At 40.9% G+C, this 17,884-nt stretch overlaps 1 protein-coding gene across 2 annotated transcripts in view; it reads left to right on the forward strand.

Moving 5' to 3' along the window:
* The window catches only part of SPATS2 (spermatogenesis associated serine rich 2), a 114,737-nt gene extending 96,853 nt beyond the window's left edge, over positions 1-17,884 (forward strand). For both annotated transcript variants that reach the window (XM_076007230.1, XM_076007231.1), the window contains 4 exons: positions 3,046-3,155; positions 7,304-7,406; positions 9,243-9,457; positions 10,584-17,884. In XM_076007230.1, the coding sequence (XP_075863345.1) occupies positions 3,046-3,155; positions 7,304-7,406; positions 9,243-9,457; positions 10,584-10,904 (749 nt within the window). In that variant the 3' untranslated portion in view covers positions 10,905-17,884. The remainder of the gene's footprint in view (positions 1-3,045; positions 3,156-7,303; positions 7,407-9,242; positions 9,458-10,583) is intronic.

Raw genomic sequence — 17,884 nt, forward strand, 5'->3', positions numbered from 1 at the left:
CAGGCGTGAGTAGGATTTTTTTCTACTTGGAGAAAAACCTTTAGCACAATCAGAGAAGATTTCATCAGGTTGCCTATAATTGAGTATATACATTTCTATCATTGCCTATCTCAGAACTTACTTTGTTTTCTCAATTTATAAAACAGTTTTCACTCAGTGTCTATTATCAATGGATTAAAGAAAACTCAGAGAATTGAGGGTTCAGGATACCATAACTAGGATTCCTTGAAAGCTGACTAAAATAGATTCTGGAGGGATAGAGTCTAACTTAAGTAATTTGTGAGGTTTTGTATAGAAGAACCATATAACTGCTTTTTGGTCATTTCTGTTAAATGTTAGGTTGAAGATATACAGCTGTATGAAAAGTAGGAATTGCCAACTGCAATGTATACAATAGCATTGATTTGGGGCATTTCATTGGCAGGTTCTACCTTCCTGCATTGAATGCCAGATTTATAATTAGGAAGGTTGTTTCTTTTAACTCACCCTCAAACTGCTAGGAATAGAAATGCTGGGCTAGGTTGAGATGATGACTCATAGTTAAATCATTTGTGTCTGTGGTCACAGGCCAGGGGAGGCAGCTTGGCTCTGAACTGAGTACAATTTTGGTCCATTTTAACTTGAAATGTTGAGAATGTGGCAGAGATGCTCTCCACTATTTTTCAAAAGTGAGATTTCATTTACATTGAGTATATCTTAGAATTTCTAAATTTGACAGTTTCAGCCCATTCTTACATCTGTGTATTCTCTTTTTGAAGATAAAGGTTTAATAAACTAAAATCAGTAAGAAGACATAGTCCTGGCTGGGCATGGTGGCTCACGGCTGTAATCCTAGCACTCTAGGAGGCTGAGGCGGGCAGATCATTTGAGCTCAGGAGTTTGAAACCAGCCTGAGCAAAAGCAAGACCCCATCTCTACTAAAAAAAATAGAAAGAAATTAGCTGGACAACTAAAAAAAAAAATATATATATATATATATATATAAATTAGCCGGGCATGGTGGTGCATGCCTGTAGTCCCAGCTACTTGAGAGGCTAAGGCAGGAGGATCTCCTGAGCCCAGGAGTTTGAGGTTGCTGTGAGCTAGGCTGATGCCATGGCACTCTAGCCTGGGCAACAGAATGAGACTCTGTCTCAAAAAAAAGAAGAGGTAGTCCTTACTTTTGAGAAGAAGGTACTTTTGAAAATACACCTTTCATAGAAAATTTCAAATGTATTTCAAATAGAGGAGCTAATATAATAAATCCCCATTACCCAGCTTCAACCAATTACCAATTCATGGCCAATCTTATTTTATCAGATTCCAAGGCCACAGAGTTTCACTTCTTCAGTTTTATATCTATGCTTCCTTTCTTCCTGAACATCCTGGTTCTTAGTGACACAATATGATTACTCACTACCAATACTATCAAGAAGGTGCTTTTTTTTTCTTTTTTACACATTAGTTTAATTAAATAATTTATATGTTCATAGTAGGTCACAGTTCAGAGTTTTTTCATACACATTCATGTATGATCTTCACATTAACCCTACAAGGTATGTTGGTTTTCTTTTTTTCTTTTCTTTTTTTTTTTTCATTTCATAAATGAAGAAACTCATTCTTTGGAATAAGTATGACTTGTCAAGTATTGTATAATTAGGTCCTGTGAGTTACCTGACATGTAGAAATCTTTATTCATCACAGTTTCTACATCTTGAGATCTCTATGACTCCTGTTAAAAGCTTTCCTGTGCATCCCATCCTGTAAGTGTTGTAACAAAGCCAGAAAATGTAGATATTTACCTGAGCTTGTTGGTACCCAACAACATTGGACTTCTGATAGCTAGGAAGAAAAGGAGTACGCGTATTCAATTAATTAACAGTCTTTGCTACAATCCTCCCCTGTAGCTAGCCAATATCCCTCTTTTTCCCCAAATCAGAACATACTCACCCTCTTCTCAATGGCAACACCTCCAAAGTCACATCTAGTTAGTATATTCAGCTGAAAGGCCAAGTCTTCTGAGTAATTTCAGATCTTCCATCAGGTCTAGATATGGTGTGTTGTGGTCTGGGGTCTCATAAACTAAAAGAAAAGTTAAATGCCCCACCTACCAATATTACATAGTTAGAGAAAGATGAGGATAAATATAGTCAGAATTCCCATTTGGAAAAGCAATGATCAAGTCTCACTGGATAGAAATAGCCCTCCCCTGGTGGTAGAGAAAGTTCCTTGAGTGGTTTATCTTACAGCCCTAGTTCTGCTTTCTGGGAGGATTTCTTTTACCCATTGCTCATTGTAGCCCTTGTCTCCCTTCTCTGGGAGATTCTTATTGTCTCTTATCCACCATATGTGAGCTGGACATCAGGGAGCATGCCAAAGCAGGTGCCTCTTAAAGACTGTAACAATATAAATAGCTATCACTCTCTTGGTAAATAATTGTGATATATCCACATAGTGAAATACTAGGTGGCTGTTAAACTGAATGAAAGTGATCCAGATATATTAATAGGGAATGAATTTCAAGATATATTAAGTTTAAAAAAGCTAATATAAAGGAAGGACCATGTGTATGATATACTTCCCTTTGTCAGGAGGGAAAAACAAGGAGAGATACTTATGTTCTATATAGATATAGATAATGTTTGGAAGTATACACAAGAAATCATTAACAGTGGTTTCCTTTGGATAGGAGATCACAAAATCAAAAGTACAAGGATGCTTTTACTTTTTGTTTTATACCCATTTATTCTAGATGAAATTTTTACCATGTGTGCATATTTCTGTTTTTTATGCTACTTAATAAAAAGTTTTTTTGACTGGGAAGAGGAAAATGAGAAATGACAAATGATTTATGAATCTTTATGATTCATAAAAAATGTTTACCCTTTAACTGCCTTCAGAGAGCCTCCAGAAGGTAGAAACTGGACCTTTGATATTTTCATTTTCTGGATGGGTGGGCAGCTAAGCCTTTGGCTGTCCAAATACAAACTGAAAGGCTCATACTTCTAGTTCTTGTTTATCCTGTTTAGCAGCAACATAAGATTCATACTTGCTTTTCCTCTACAGTGGAAATTTTGCTCAGCCGACAAAAGAAAGCCGAACTTCTAAAGAAGATGACTGATGTGGCTGTTCGAATGTCAGAGGAGCAATTGGTTGAGCTCAGAGCTGATATCAAGGTAAAATTTCCTTCTTCTTTTTGCCTTTCTTCTTTCCCTTGGGGGCTAAAGTAACAAATCTCTGTAATTCATGGCCATATCTAATATATTGAACTCATGATCTTCCCTTCCCAGGCCTGGCCCTCTTCCAGTACCTTTCTCTGTAAGTGGTACTGTCAACTGTCATCTATCCAGTTGTCCAAGCTGGAAACCTTAGGAAATTTCTCCATTTCCCACATTAAATCTATCAGCAGACCCTGTCCATTTGACCTCCTACTAAATTTCAAATCTGACCGTATCTCTTCATCTCTACGACCACCATCAGGATCATGATCAAGTTACTGCTGTCTCTTGCTTGGACTTGTGTAATAGCCTCTGAACTGATTCTGTGTATTATTTTGCCACTGCCCCTGCTTTCCACTATAGCAGTCTGCTCCAAACTTTCCATTCCTTTTTTTATTTTTTCATGTTTGGTTGGTTGGTTGGTTTTGGTTTTTTTTTATTTATTTATTTATTTATTTATTTATTTATTTATTTATGAATGAATGAATGACAGAGTCTCACTTTTGTTGCCTGGGCTACAGTGCTGTGGCATCAGCTTAGCTCACAGCAACCGGAAACTCCTGGGCTCAGGCAATCCTCCTGCCTCAGCCTCCCTAGTAGCTGGGACTACAGGCATGCACCACCATGCCCAGCTAATTTATATATATATATGTTTAGCTGGCCAATTAATTTCTTTCTATTTATAGTAGAGATAGGGTCTCGCTCTTGCTCAGGCTGGTTTTGAACTTCTGACCTTGAGCAGTCTACACACCTCGGCTTCCTAGAGTGCTAGGATTATAGGTGTGAGCCACCACGCCCGGCTGGTTTTGGTTTTATTTATGTATGGATTTATTTGAGGCTAGTCAAGTGAAGCAGTGGGAGCAGAGAGGGAACAATCCATTGCTTTTAGGATGAATGTTCTAATCCTTAACCTGGTCTGTAGGCCTGCGTGGTCTGACTCTGCCATCACGCTCTGTTCACCCCATGCACGTCTTGTCCTCTGTCCTCCAGCTGTATTTGCTTTTCCTCTTCATAGACATATCCTGCTCCACCCTGCTAGAGGGCCACTACATGTACTTTTCCATCTGTCCAAAACACTTTTCCCTCTCCCTCTTGAACAGACGTAATTACTTTTTATTTTGAGACAAGGTCTTGCTTTGTCACCCAGGCTTAAGGCTAAAGCAACCCTCCTACCTCAGCCTTCTGAGTAGCTAGGACTTACAGGCATGAAGTAGCTAGGACTTACAGGCCAGAAGCCACCACACCCGGCTAATTTTTAATATATCTTTTTGTAGAGACAGGATCTCGCTGTTTTGCCCAGACTGGTCTCAAAGTTTTGGTCTCAAGCTATCCTCCTGTCTCAGCTTCCCAAAGTGCTGGGATTACAGATGAGCCATGATGCCTGGCCCATAATCACTCTTCAATCACTCTTGACCTACTCATCCTTCCTGACTTCCCTGATTACCATATCCCCATAATCTGTGCTTTCAGAGCACACTTATAATTTTATGTATGTTTGATTAATTTGTCTTCCTCACAAGATTGTGAACTTCACAATGGCAGGATATGCTGTATCCCTAGTGTCTAATATAGTGCCTTGGCACATAGTGGGTCTTCAGTAAATAGTAGTTGGTTGGTCGATTCTGATTTTATAGAGGAAAAATTAGCAATTTGAAATGTTCATTATATTATAATTTATTTATAAAGATTCCGTGGGTTCAACATTCATACTTTTTAAATTCTTATATAAAGAACAGTGTTTATGAGACTAAGCATCTGAACCCAAGAGAAACTACTGATGATATTCATCGGTAGTTGTGGACATTGGTGGTTTGTTTTGTTTTTTTGAGACAAAGTCTCACTCTGTTGCCCAGGCTAGAGTGCCATGGCGTCCCCTAGCTCACAGCAACCTCAAACTCCAGGGCTCAAGCAATCCTCCTGCCTCAGCCTCCCAAGTAGCTGGGACTACAGGCATGTGCCACCATGCCCGGCTAATTTTTTCTATATATTTTTCATTGTCCAGCTAATTTCTTTGTATTTTTTTAGTAGAGACGAGATCTTGCTCTTGCTCAAGCTGATTTCGAACTCCTGAGCTTAAACGATCCACCCACCTCAGCCTCCCAGAGTGCTAGTATTATAGGTGTTAGCTACCGCGCCTGGCCTGATGTTCTAAATAATTGGTTATAGACCATGAATTGCAGGAACAAGAATTGGCCTTCTCTACTCCTGTGCCCTCAACCTCTGCTCTTTCTGAACACATAGATTTATTATCATAATAGAAACATTGCTGCAAAGGCTATACAATAGCCTCTGTAAAATAAAAACATAGGTGGAAGATATCTAGGACCCTGCAAGGATCCTTGTGATATTCTGACCCACTGTTTTACACAAAGCCATGGAGTATTATGATTCTCACACTCTTTCCCCTTAGACTCTATTGAGATGAAATAGCCAAACAACACAAATTTTAAGTTACCATGTTCTGTTTAACTAAAACTGTATTACTAAATTTTGTAGAAAGGCTTTTCACATTGATGCCAGTCAGGCTCATTCAACTATCTGGGAGAAGCCGGAAACCCCTTTGGAATTAGATGAGAATTCTGGCTCTCACAGACTTCATCTGTTTCCCCTTCCCACGTGGCTGAAAAGCTGCTAGAAATATTTCTGCAGGCTGACTAAGGATCTGTTTTTCTCCACATTTTCAGTGTACTGAAGTGGGTGCTGTGCAATTTAAATGTCTTATTTCCAGATCATTTTATTTCCGTTATTCCTATTATGTCTTTGGCTCAACCCTAGAAATTTGTTTCACAATTAATCTTAGACTGATATTACATGTCGAAGGCTTTGTTATAAGAAGTTTATGTGCTTTCCTAAGCCATGATATACTCTGATGCTTTAAGACTTCAAGGCCAGAAAGGTAATTTTTATCTCTTCTTTCCCTTTCAGTGCTTCTGGATACATCCTGAGAATTCTGATGCATTCAAAGTGGTATCAGACCACCTCCAGTTAGGAGGAGTGCTCTGAGTTAGTTCAATTCTTCCAAATTATATCTAGGTCTTTAATTTTTCTTTTTCATCTAAAAAAAAATGATTGCAGGCTATCTTAGACATTGTTTATGGAAATAGACTCCCAGAAACACTGTATTCCTGACATATTTCTAGTCCCACAATTTCTGTAGTAGTTAGTTTTTGACTTAAGGGGTTGGTTACTTCTTAGCTCAACCTACTTAAAAAGATTAAATTACCTGCAGCAAAAACTCTTCTCATTTGCAAAGTTGACTTTTCACATGAATGATTTTTCCATTTCAAGCAATTGTTCCTGTTTCAAGGACTAAAATCCTACTTTAGGCCAGGCGCAGTGGCTCACACCTATAATCCTAGCACTCTGGGAGGCCAAGGTGGGCGGATTGCTCGAGGTCAGGAGTTCGAAACCAGCCTGAGCAAGAGCGAGACCCTGTCTCTACTATAAATAGAAAGAAATTCATTGTCCAACTAATATATATAGAAAAAATTAGCCAGGCATGGTGGCGCATGCCTGTAGTCCCCACTACTCGGGAGGCTGAGGCAGGAGGATGGCTTGAGCCCAGGAGTTTGAGCTAGGCTGACGCCATGGTACTCTAGCCTGAGCAACAAAGCAAGACTCTGTCTCAAAAAAATAAAATAAAATAAAATCCTACTTTATAAAAAGGTGAAGTGGGTTTCCTAAGGAAGTTCCTATTAACACCAAACTATCTAAATGGGATCATTTTTGTAGCTTATAAATGTTGTTGCTGCCTCTGTATCTATATAGAATAGCATGAAGTAGAGAATAGCCAACAGTGGAAAGATGGCCTCTACTATAAATTCTTCCTCCTTTTTCCTTTCTGTACAGTTTCTCTTGATTATACCTAATGGGCTTTGACCATTGTGTAGCATTTCATAAAACTTCCAAACTTATCTTTGGGCTCTTGAGGAAATGAGTGAATTCGTTCTATCACTCAGCATTGGTAATATGGTCATTTAGTAAACTTTGAAGCAGTAAAACGAAGACAATTGAAAATAATTCTGTCTTATCTGTACATTTTAAGTTATGGACCTGATTATGTATTGTTTATCCAACCTGGAGGCCTTTCTTTGCCCTTTCTCCAGCACTTTGTTAGTGAACGTAAATATGACGAAGATCTGGGACGAGTAGCCCGGTTCACCTGTGATGTGGAGACCCTAAAGAAGAGCATTGATTCCTTTGGACAAGGTGAGGCGGTGAGGGACTCTGGCAATAGAGGTGGTGATTATTAATTAGAGACTAACATGCTGATTGGCTTCTCTGAAAAGTAACTCTGAGGTACACATGAACTCCATGGATGCAGATACTTTGAATTCTGGGGCCTTTGCCAGATGAGCCTTTGCCAGCTCCCTAAATGTGGAGGGCTAGTTTTTCATGATTTGCTGCTGAATCGAGAGGTGTGTGACATATAGTGCAAAGAGCATAGGGCTCTGCAGTCAGACCTTGCCTCTACACTAACCTCTTGGAACCTCATTTTCCACCTTTTCAGAATAGAGAGAATAATGCCTGGCACATAATAGATCCTTAAATAATAGCATTTAACTTTGGGGGGGGTGCCTACAAGGTGAGTGTTATGGTGACTTACTGTTCAAGCCCTGAACTCAGCTTCTGTGTTCTTTGTATCTCAGTACAAAAGTGAAATGTTGAACCTAGGGCAATAATTATGAATTCATCATTAGCCCAGGCTTAAAGCCAAGAAAAAAATCGGGGGAGTAGTTTTAAACCATTGAATTCTGACAAAATTTGAATTGAACATATTATTTATTTAATAATACTTTCTCAGTTAGATTGGTATTTTGAATTTGGAGTTATTTTTGCAGAAAGAAATTTGACAAAGCCAGGCGCGGTGGCTCACGCCTGTAATCCTAGCACTCTGGGAGACCGAGGCAGGCGGATCATTTGAGCTCAAGAGTTCAAGACTAGCCTGAGAAAGAGCAAGACCCCGTCTCTACCAAAAATAGAAAAAATTAGCTGGGCATGGTGGCGCATGCCTGTAGTCCCAGCTACTCCGGAGGCTGAGGAAGGAGGATCACTTGAACCCAGGAGTTTGAGGTTGCTGAGAGCTAGGTTGATGCCATGGCACCCTAGCCTGGGCAACAGAGTGAGACTCTGTCTCAAAAAAAAATTTTTTTTTACAAGGTACATGTTTGTTGTAAAGATTAGTTCTATTCATATTTAAATGATCTTGATTATTTATACCTTGCATCATTCAAATTTTTAAAAAGGGACTTAGCAAAGATTTGATTTATTTACCTTTCTCTTTCTTTGCAAAGTCTGTACTTTAGAATGTTCCTTGCATAGGAAACTGAACATATGGCCCATACTATTGTTTTCAGGCTTAGTCAGCTGCTAGAGCCGTAGCCAGGAGTTTAGGTAGTAGGAAATGCCAAGAAGTCATTAGCTGGAGAGATGAGTAACTTCAGTCCTAAGCTGTTCTCCTGTCTCTAAGAATTCCTTTACAAAAAAGCAGTGAAGGCCGGGCGCTGTGGCTCACACCTGTAATCCTAGCTCTTGGGAGGCCGAGGCGGGCGGATTGCTCAAGGTCAGGAGTTCAAAACCAGCCTGAGCAAGAGCGAGACCCCGTCTCTACTATAAATAGAAAGAAATTAATTGGCCAACTGATATATATATAAAAAATTAGCCGGGCATGGTGGCACATGCCTGTAGTCCCAGCTACGTGGGAGGCTGAGGCAGGAGGATTGCTTGAGCCCAGGAGTTTGAGGTTGCTGTGAGCTAGGCTGACGCCACGGCACTCACTCTAGCCTGGATAACAAAGCGAGACTCTGTCTCAAAAAAAAAAAAAAAAAAAAAAAAAAAAAGCAGTGAAGATTTGGAGGGGTGGAAAAAGAAGGCAGAAGAGAGATTTTTCTTCCTGTTATCCATTTTATAGATTTTTTAAATGACTACTTGAGTAGACAGTTCTTTATCTTAAATTGCTCATTGTGAAATTGATATATAGTAGAAACCTTACCCATTGTACTCTCCCATCATATGACCCACATACTCCTCATATTTCTCTTTCAGTGTCCCATCCAAAGAATAGCTATTCAACCAGATCCCGATGTAGCTTAGTTACATCTGTGTCCTTGAATAGCCCGAGTGATGCCTCTGCTGCTTCCTCTTCCACCTGTGCCTCTGCTCCCAGCCTTACAAGTGCTAACAAGAAAAACTCTACGCCAGGAGAGATGCCTGCAGCCACAGCACACTCCAGTGGCCGGCCCTACCAGCCGCACCGGGAGGTAACCTAGCTTCCACGCTGAGCATATTAGGAAGAAAAGCCACCAGACTGTCAGAGTTTAAATGTTGATAGCTCAGTGTTAGGTAATACACTGGGAATAAAGATACTACCTTACTCTCTTTATTCCCATTCCACACCTATTTTGAATCCCTCCAGCCCCAGTTAGTTCTTGAGAAAGCATTTGAGATGTATACTCCAAACTGTCAGCCAGTTTAGATTTCCTGGTGCCAAGAACTGCTGACTGTCTTATGTTGGCAGTGAACCTTGCCGTTGTAGGTAGTATTGCCTGGTAATTAGTCACACTGGGAGTTGTGCACCCATCTTAAGGTAGACAGATAACACTTGTGGTAGGTTCACCAGCAACTGAAATCAGCAACTCCCTAGAAGTTGGACTATATCAGGGTAAGAGAGTGAACCTGGGGATGGGGGATGAGGAGCAAACACTAGAAAGTTGAAGAATAACCATAGTTTCTTTTCCTTGTTTGGAGAAGAAACACAAAAGCATTCTGAGGCAATGCTGTCAGTAATTCTATAGGATTGGTAAAACACTGGAATTTTGGAGGACAAAAATAAAATCCCATGCCATAATCCATCATGCCATAAGCATAAGCTTTTTGGATTGTAATGTGAAAGATGTACTACATGTCACAGCAGCATGGTTTAATCTATAGTTTAAAATATATAGCAAAAAAAAATTAAAAAAAAATATATAGCAAAGCAGACCATAATGATACTTTATTTTATTATACTGATGTTTATTACCTTTACAAATGGCCTGTGATCTGCGAAGTTCAGATGTGTGATAAGATACTTGTCCAACTGAGGTCTTGTAACAACCCAAAGAATGTTCTTTCTTCCTTCTTAGCTTTCTTCTTGTGCCCAGCTTAAGAAAAATAAACTCCTCTTCAATAGAGAAGAGCCTAGGAGTGAAAGGCAGGGAAAGATGTATTAATTCTATAGTGAGTGTGTTGGATTGCTGACAGAATTCTGTGAGTCTTGAGAGATAACTGAGTCCCAAGCATGGGATACCACAGTTATGCTTTCAGAATACTCCTGTAAACAAAACTAGAACAAATGGGGCATGATAATGCCAGAGCACCTTGAACATTGTATTCTTTTCTCCTTAGGTATTGCCGGGGAACAGACGAGGAGGACAAGGCTACAGGCCACAAGGCCAAAAGTCCAGTGACCCTATGAACCAAGGGCGACATGACAATGTGGGTCGTTATAGAAATAGCTCGTGGTATTCATCTGGTTCTAGGTATCAGAGTGCTCCACCCCAGGCACCAGGAAATGCTAGTGAATGGGGCCTGGCTCACTCTGCAGGGACCAGCGGAACTGGAGTCAGCGGAGTCAGCGTGGAGCCTAGCCCACCCAAGCCTTCATTCAAAAAGGGGCTCCCCCAGCGCAAACCCAGGACCTCTCGGGCAGAAGCTGTGAACTCTTGAGGAAAATTCCAATTGGCCTCTCTCCTCTATCCCACACAGTTCAACCTGATAACTGGACTTTAGGAAACTTACAGTTAGATTTAATAACAGAAAGAAGTTTATGCATACAACTTTTCGTGCCATTCTAAATATTTTTGGTTTCTTGTCTCCTTATTTCCTCTTTACCACTTTTGGAGGGGAAGCTGTTTTTTTCCTTGATCTTTCCCAGTAATATGGATTGATTCAAATTGGGCATTTCCACTACGAATCAGAGGCAACTGTTGCCAGGTTTCCCAAGAGTAAGCAACATTCTTCCCAGTGCATAAGGCCTTCCAATTGCCCCCAGCTGTCAGGCTGTCTCAGGAGGAGGTGGGTCAGAGCTAGTCTGTGGCCTTGCCAATCTAAGCAGAAGCCACAGATGCCTGCCAGGTTTCCTCCAAACAGTAGTTCGACAAGGAGAGACAATGAGGGGATTATATACTGCACTGGATCAGCCAGAGAAGGGAAAATTGGTGTAAAGGAGAGAACACTAGGAAACATTTGAGAATCTGCCTGTATCCCAGACCATGCCTGAGATTTGAAACTCAAATCAGGGTTTTTCAATCTTCTGCTTGGCACCCATGGCTTACCCTGCAGTTTCTTCAAAATGCCCAAAGCCTTGTCTCCTATTACCTTAGATTACAAACCAGTCCAGGGAAGTCTGTGGGAAAGTACATTTAATTAAAGTTAAAAGGAAAAGTTAAAAAAAAAAAAAAAAAAGTATTTCTCTATTTTGATGTTCGGAGACTCTTTTTTTTTTTTTTTTTTTTTTTTTTGTTCTCTCCCTTTCCTGAATCCTGCTCTGATCCTGAACCAAATTTATAGCAATATAATTAGTGTTAATATAAGGTGTTACCCATCAAAAAATTGCTGCAATCTTTATAGTTGAATAAATAAAAACTGCATAAATGTTCCCACATTTGTTTCACAGCAGCAAGTGATTTCATTTCATTTTCTGTTTTTCTTTGGGCCTCATAGGGTGGAAATTACTCAGACAGCTTGTTCCTGGGCTTAAATGAGGTATCTGACTCCCAAGTCATTTGTCCACTGCTGCTTATAGCTTCAGGACCAAATTAAAATGTGAAAGCGAGGATGAGCAAATGCAGCTGTTCCTAGTGGGAAAGGATCTGTAGGATAAGGAATGGTGACTTTCCTAAGGAGAATTTACCAGTTAAGAAAAACCACAGCTGCCAACGGCTCTGCCAGGCAAGCAAAGGTTATATTGGCACTTTTCTCCCACACTCCTTGTGCCTTGACTGAGTAGTAAATGTAAACATATAATTGAGCTCCTGGATGTAGCAGGTGGCATGGATGCCAGACCCCTCCACCCTCCACCCGCCCCCAGCATCTATGATTTAATAACAGCAGAGCTTTTTCTCCAGCGTGTATTCTCCCCAAGTTGGAAGCCCAGACTGTTAGTGGCAGCAGTGCAGAACGTAGCTGCCTCAGGGCTTCCCCTGGCTCTTTGGCTGAAGCTGAGCTGCCAAGGTTCAGGTTGGTTGAACAGATTGAGAGAGAGAATATATGTGTGTGTCTTTCGGTAAAGAAAACATTAGTCAAGGATTACTGGGGAAGCCATTTTCCAAGGGGCCAATCACCCCAGTTTTAGGAATTTGTTCAATACCATCAGCTTGCTGGGTGTCAGGAAAAAGCCCTGCTTTTCTGATTAATTACTTACCTTACCTATACTTTATCAGAAATCCAGAGATTGAAACAACCTTGAAGAATTATGAGTTCTCTCCCTTTATCCAGGCAAGACCGTATTTAACCACCCAGACAGATGGGAAACCATGTTTGTCAAAACCACCTGAGGTTAAAATTAAAATCTCCTTATAGAAAAATATTTGAAGAATTTTTTTGGACATAAAAGTTTGAACATTATGAAGGTTTTTTTGTATTTTGTTTTTAATTACAAAAGTAGTATTTAAAATATCAAATAATATAGAAATGTGAAAAGAAAAAGAAAAAGCTTTCTATATTCCCATTCCACTCCTCAGGGATAATAACTGTTCATTATTTGGCATATATCCTTCTAGACCTTTTTCTTTCTTTTTTTATTTTTACAGATAGGTTTTCACTGTATTGCCCAAGCTGGAGTGCTGCAGTGGCTATTTAGAGGTGTGAGCATAGCTCACTGCAACCTTGAATTCCTGGGCTCAAGTGATCTATCCTCCTGCCTCAGCCTCCGAGTACACCACTGCTCCTGGCTTAGACCTTTTTTAAAGCATATATGTACATATACATCTGGGTATTCAGGTTTTTAAATGTTTGCTTTTTGTAAAAAATATCATACTATACATATTCTATAATTCATTTTTAATCTGTCTATACCATAATTCATTTAGGATCTCATGCTGTAGATATTCTCCTAAATTTGCCCATTTGACTTTGCTGCAGTGAAGAGAAGTTAGGTTTATCTTAAGTTTGAATTGTGTAGCCTATTCCTTACTCCTCACCATAATAACTCCGGACTTCGCAAAAGAGGGAAGGAAGTTTCCATACCCTGGGCAGCTACTATTGGTGCTCAAAGATGCCCTACCTAGCCATCATCTTTCCTTCCCTTTTCCATTTCTCCTTGCAGACAAATGCCTTGCCTTTCCCAGACTAGAGATAGGACTAGGACTTTAAATTGTTTAGCTCTGTCAGTATTTAAATTGTGAGAGGGAAAATTTAAGTTGGCATTACTTTATTATAAACATCGAATATTTCCTAAGCCCCTAATTTATGGCCATTTTTAAATTTTACTTTTTAAAAAAGTAATGCAGACTAATTTTTAAAAATACAAAGGATACATAGTGAAAATTTTAAAAGTCCCACCCTCCAGGAGAAATCACTGGCAAGTTTCTTATGTATCTTTCCAGAAATGTTGTAAACCCAAATGTGGAAATAAGTTTTTTCTTTCTTTTCCATAAATGGGATTCATACTATGCATACTCTTACAAAGCGTGCTTTTTTTCACTTGTCCTCACTTTTCATAACTAATTTGTTTTTGTTTTAAGAAAAATCATATGCAAAGAGTAAAAAAAAAATCTAAATATTTCAAAAGGGCATATGATGAAAATAAGCCTTTATACCTCGCTGAACTATCATCCCCTCCCCAGAGGCAACCACTGTTAAGTTTCTTGTGTATCGATACCTCTGGAGATTTTCTAGCTAGTACAAGTATATCATAAGAATGTATACCACTTAGACCTCATCCTGTGTAGGTATATATAAACATACCTTGTTCTTTCTGTGGCTGAACAGTATTCCATTGTATACACTTGCCATAATTAGTTTAACCAGTCCCTAATGAAAGTTTTCAGTTTTTTGCTATTACACGTATTGCTACAATGAGCATCCCATAATGCATGTATCATTCCTCACTTGTGAGAGTATCTCTGTAGGATAAATCCCTAGGAGTGGAATTGCTAGGTCATACTGTTATTGATAAAGTATTCTTTATTATTGATAAAGTTGCACAATTTGCACTTTCCAGTGTTTGGAAATGCTTTGTATAGTCACTGAGTTGGAGGCTAAGGAGAGAGAAAGGTAACTAAAACACAGTCCCTGACTTCAAGTGGCTGATAAACTAGTTTTGGTAACTGAGACATATGGATAAATAATACAAGGGAATAGTGTTGTCTGAAGGCACCACTGTCTTCTTGAGTAAGGTGGAGGATGGGCCAAAAAGGCTGGGTCCTTTGCTTAAGCTAGAACTATACCAGCAGGTGATCAGGCAATTGTGCAGTGGTGTTTAGAGATGGTAACCTATTTCAGAATCCCAAATGAGGGTATAATCTTGTGAGCATGAACATATTTATAGAGGGAAGAGGATAAACTGTTTGAGGTTAGGAGTGGCCTGAAAAATCCAAGATACATGGTCATCAACATGTGAACTAACCGATTCTCTTAGAGAAGTCAATAATGACTTCCTGTCCCTGGAAATCCTGCCACATGACTTAACAAAACTGGGTTTTCATTTTTGTTTTTTTCTTTAGAGACAGGTTCTTGCTTTTGATCAAGCTGGTCTCAAACTCCTGAGCCCAAGCAATCCTCCTGCCTCAGCCCTCCAGAGTGTTAGGATTATAGGTGTAAGCCCAAAATGAGGTCTCGTCTTGCCTAATTTATAGGGTTCATCCCACCTTATTGTCCCACCTGGTGACAACTGTGTCCTTATAGCAGCACAATTCTTGGAAGAAACAGGTGTCCAAAACAATACATGTTGGGAGGCCACCAACTAATACAAAGAATTATTTTATCACAATTTTAACCAGTGAGTTCAGAGTACTGGCCCATGATCCTGGTAGCCAGAACAACATATTACAAAGTCAATCAAACTTCTGGTTGTTGTAGTCACTTGGGCACATTCTTTCTTTCCTTCAAACATTGAGGCACCTCCTGTGTGCTAGGCACTCTGCTCAGCTCTGAGGCAAACATAAATGATTCCAGCTCTTTCCTCAACCACTTTGCAGGTAAAGGAAGTAGAGCTCTTCCTTAAACCCTTGAAAGCCTTGCCTGGTGGCCAGGCAGTGTGGTAGAGTTGAAAGACTGGGTAGGGCCAGGCACGATGGTCCACACCTATAGTTCCAGCTCCTTGGGGGCTGAGGCAGGAAGATCACTTGAGCCCAGGACTTCGAGGCTGCAGTGAGCTATGATCACGCACCTGCACTCCAGCCTAGGTGACAGAGCAAGACCCTGTCTCTAAGAAAAGAAAAGAAAAACCCTGGCTAGCTGTGTGACTGACTGACCTTGGACAAGTAACAATATATTTGAACCTCTTCCTGAAATGTAAAGCGGAGACAATGGCAACTACTTTAAGAGGTATCTAGCTAGGTGCTACAGAATAGGTATCTAACCTAACCTATGACAGGTTGAACGTTCACTCACCATAATTCCTTTGCTTTTCTGTCTCCTGCTCTGTTAAAAACTGAAAGACTTCCCCATCTCCAGCTATACAGACACTATTAATAAAAAAAAGATTTTTTTTTTTTGAGGCAGGGTCTCTGGTGCTCAGGCTAGAATGCAGTGGCATAATCATAGCTCACTGTATAATCATAGCTCCTCAAACTCCTGGGCTCAAGGGATCCTCCCGCCTCAGCTTCTCAAGTAGCTGGGACTACAGGTGTGCACCACCATACCCAAATAATGTTTTTCATTTTTAATTTTATAGAAGGGGTCTCATTGTGTTGCCCAGGCTATCTCCAACCCCTGGTCTCAAGGGATCTTCCAGCCTCGGCCTCCCAAAGTGCTAGGATTACAGGAATGAGTCACCATTCCCAGCCCAGAAAAAAAATTTGAATTCAGTTATCCTATTCCTTCTGTAGCTTTTCTCCCTGTGTACATGTCCCTCTAGCATGTGAGCCTCATGCCCCCTGTCTGCAATGCCTGTCAGAAAATGTCCCCTCACTCCAGTTTCAGAGCTATGTGAGTGGGGCAGGTAGATGCTGATGGAGCTGACTCGGTGAACACAGTCCTCCTCACTGCAATAGCTCCCTGGCAGGAGCGAAGCCAGGGCCAAGGTTTCCCTGGGTACAGCCGAGGAACATCATTTCCATACAGGTGGTGATGGAGTTCTATTACCTGCCTTGATATTCCATACCAAGGAGGAAACCCTACCTGAAGATGTTTCTGGGTGAGGCAACTCACCCACCACCAGCACAACTGTTCTGCCTGCCCCTTCACTGCCGTCAAAACAGCAGGAACAGCCGGGCGCAGTGGCTGCTCACGCCTGTAATCCTAGCTCTCTGGGAGGCTGAGGCGGGCGGATTGCTCGAGGTCAGGAGTTCGAAACCAGCCTGAGCAAGAGCCAGACCCCGTCTCTACTATAAATAGAAACAAATTCATTGGCCAACTAATATATATAGAAAATTAGCCGGGCATGGTGGCGCATGCCTGTAGTCCCAGCTACTCGGGAGGCTGAGGCAGAAGGATTGCTTGAGCCCAGGAGTTTGAGGTTGCTGTGAGCTAGGCTGACGCCACGGCACTCACTCTAGCCTGGTCAACAAGCGAGACTCTGTCTCAAAAAAAAAAACAAAAAAAAAACAGCAGGAACAAATACCACCCATTCTGATTCCTCAGGGAAAAGTCAGGTCTCCTTATTATGTCTCTCCAACTTAACTCAGACTTTCTCTATAACTTGATTTCAAACACATGGTTTTCTGGTGCTGCTAGAACGCACAGAGCAGAGAGCATGAGGTTTCTTGGGAGGTCGGGGCCTGTTCTTGCTACAGTCAACAGCAGTGTCTCCCTGTGGTATGAAGTCCAGGTGGTTGTTCCCAGTGGACACTCACTACAGATCACTATCTGAACTACCCATCAAACTGGCCATGCTGTTCCTTTTTCATAGGCTATTTACCAAAGGACAGGATAAAGCGCCCCTGCAGCTTCACACAGGGAACTGCTGTCAACCTAGTCAAATCTTGGTTCAGGCTTGGTTCCTCTAGTTACTACTAGCCAAGCAATATGTGACAGTTTCTTTATCTGTAAATAAAACCGTGTACTTCCCAGGATTCCCTTATTGGAACAAGGTTTACTGTGGTCTGTTCACACTCTAGCTAGAGTCTTCCACTAAAAGAAAAGGAATAGCCTAGAATGAGAGAGCCAAGGAGTGACCAAGTGCTGGAGGCCTCAAAGCATTCCAAAACATTGAGTTTGCTTTAGTGGGGGTGAGGACCTTCAGGGAGGCTTCATCCTGACTCATTTCCCTCATTCAAGCACCTAGGGCCAGAGGTCTTTTAATAACAGTTTGCTATGGTTCATTTCACAAAGGCACTGATATTCTGCAAGGTAGAATATTCTCCCCACACAGGTCACACAGCTGGTCAGTGGCAGAGCTAGAATTTGAACCCAGATTAGTCTGACTTGAAAGCCCAAGACTTTCCCACCACAGAACACAACCTTAGACACAGAGCCTGGCCACATGGGCTGAGAGCCTGGGCTTGGAACAGGCCTGGGGACCTCCAGAAAGGAGGGTGGAGAGA

This window comes from Microcebus murinus, chromosome 10 (genome assembly GCF_040939455.1).
Source record: "Microcebus murinus isolate Inina chromosome 10, M.murinus_Inina_mat1.0, whole genome shotgun sequence".
NCBI classification, from domain to species: domain Eukaryota; kingdom Metazoa; phylum Chordata; class Mammalia; order Primates; family Cheirogaleidae; genus Microcebus; species Microcebus murinus.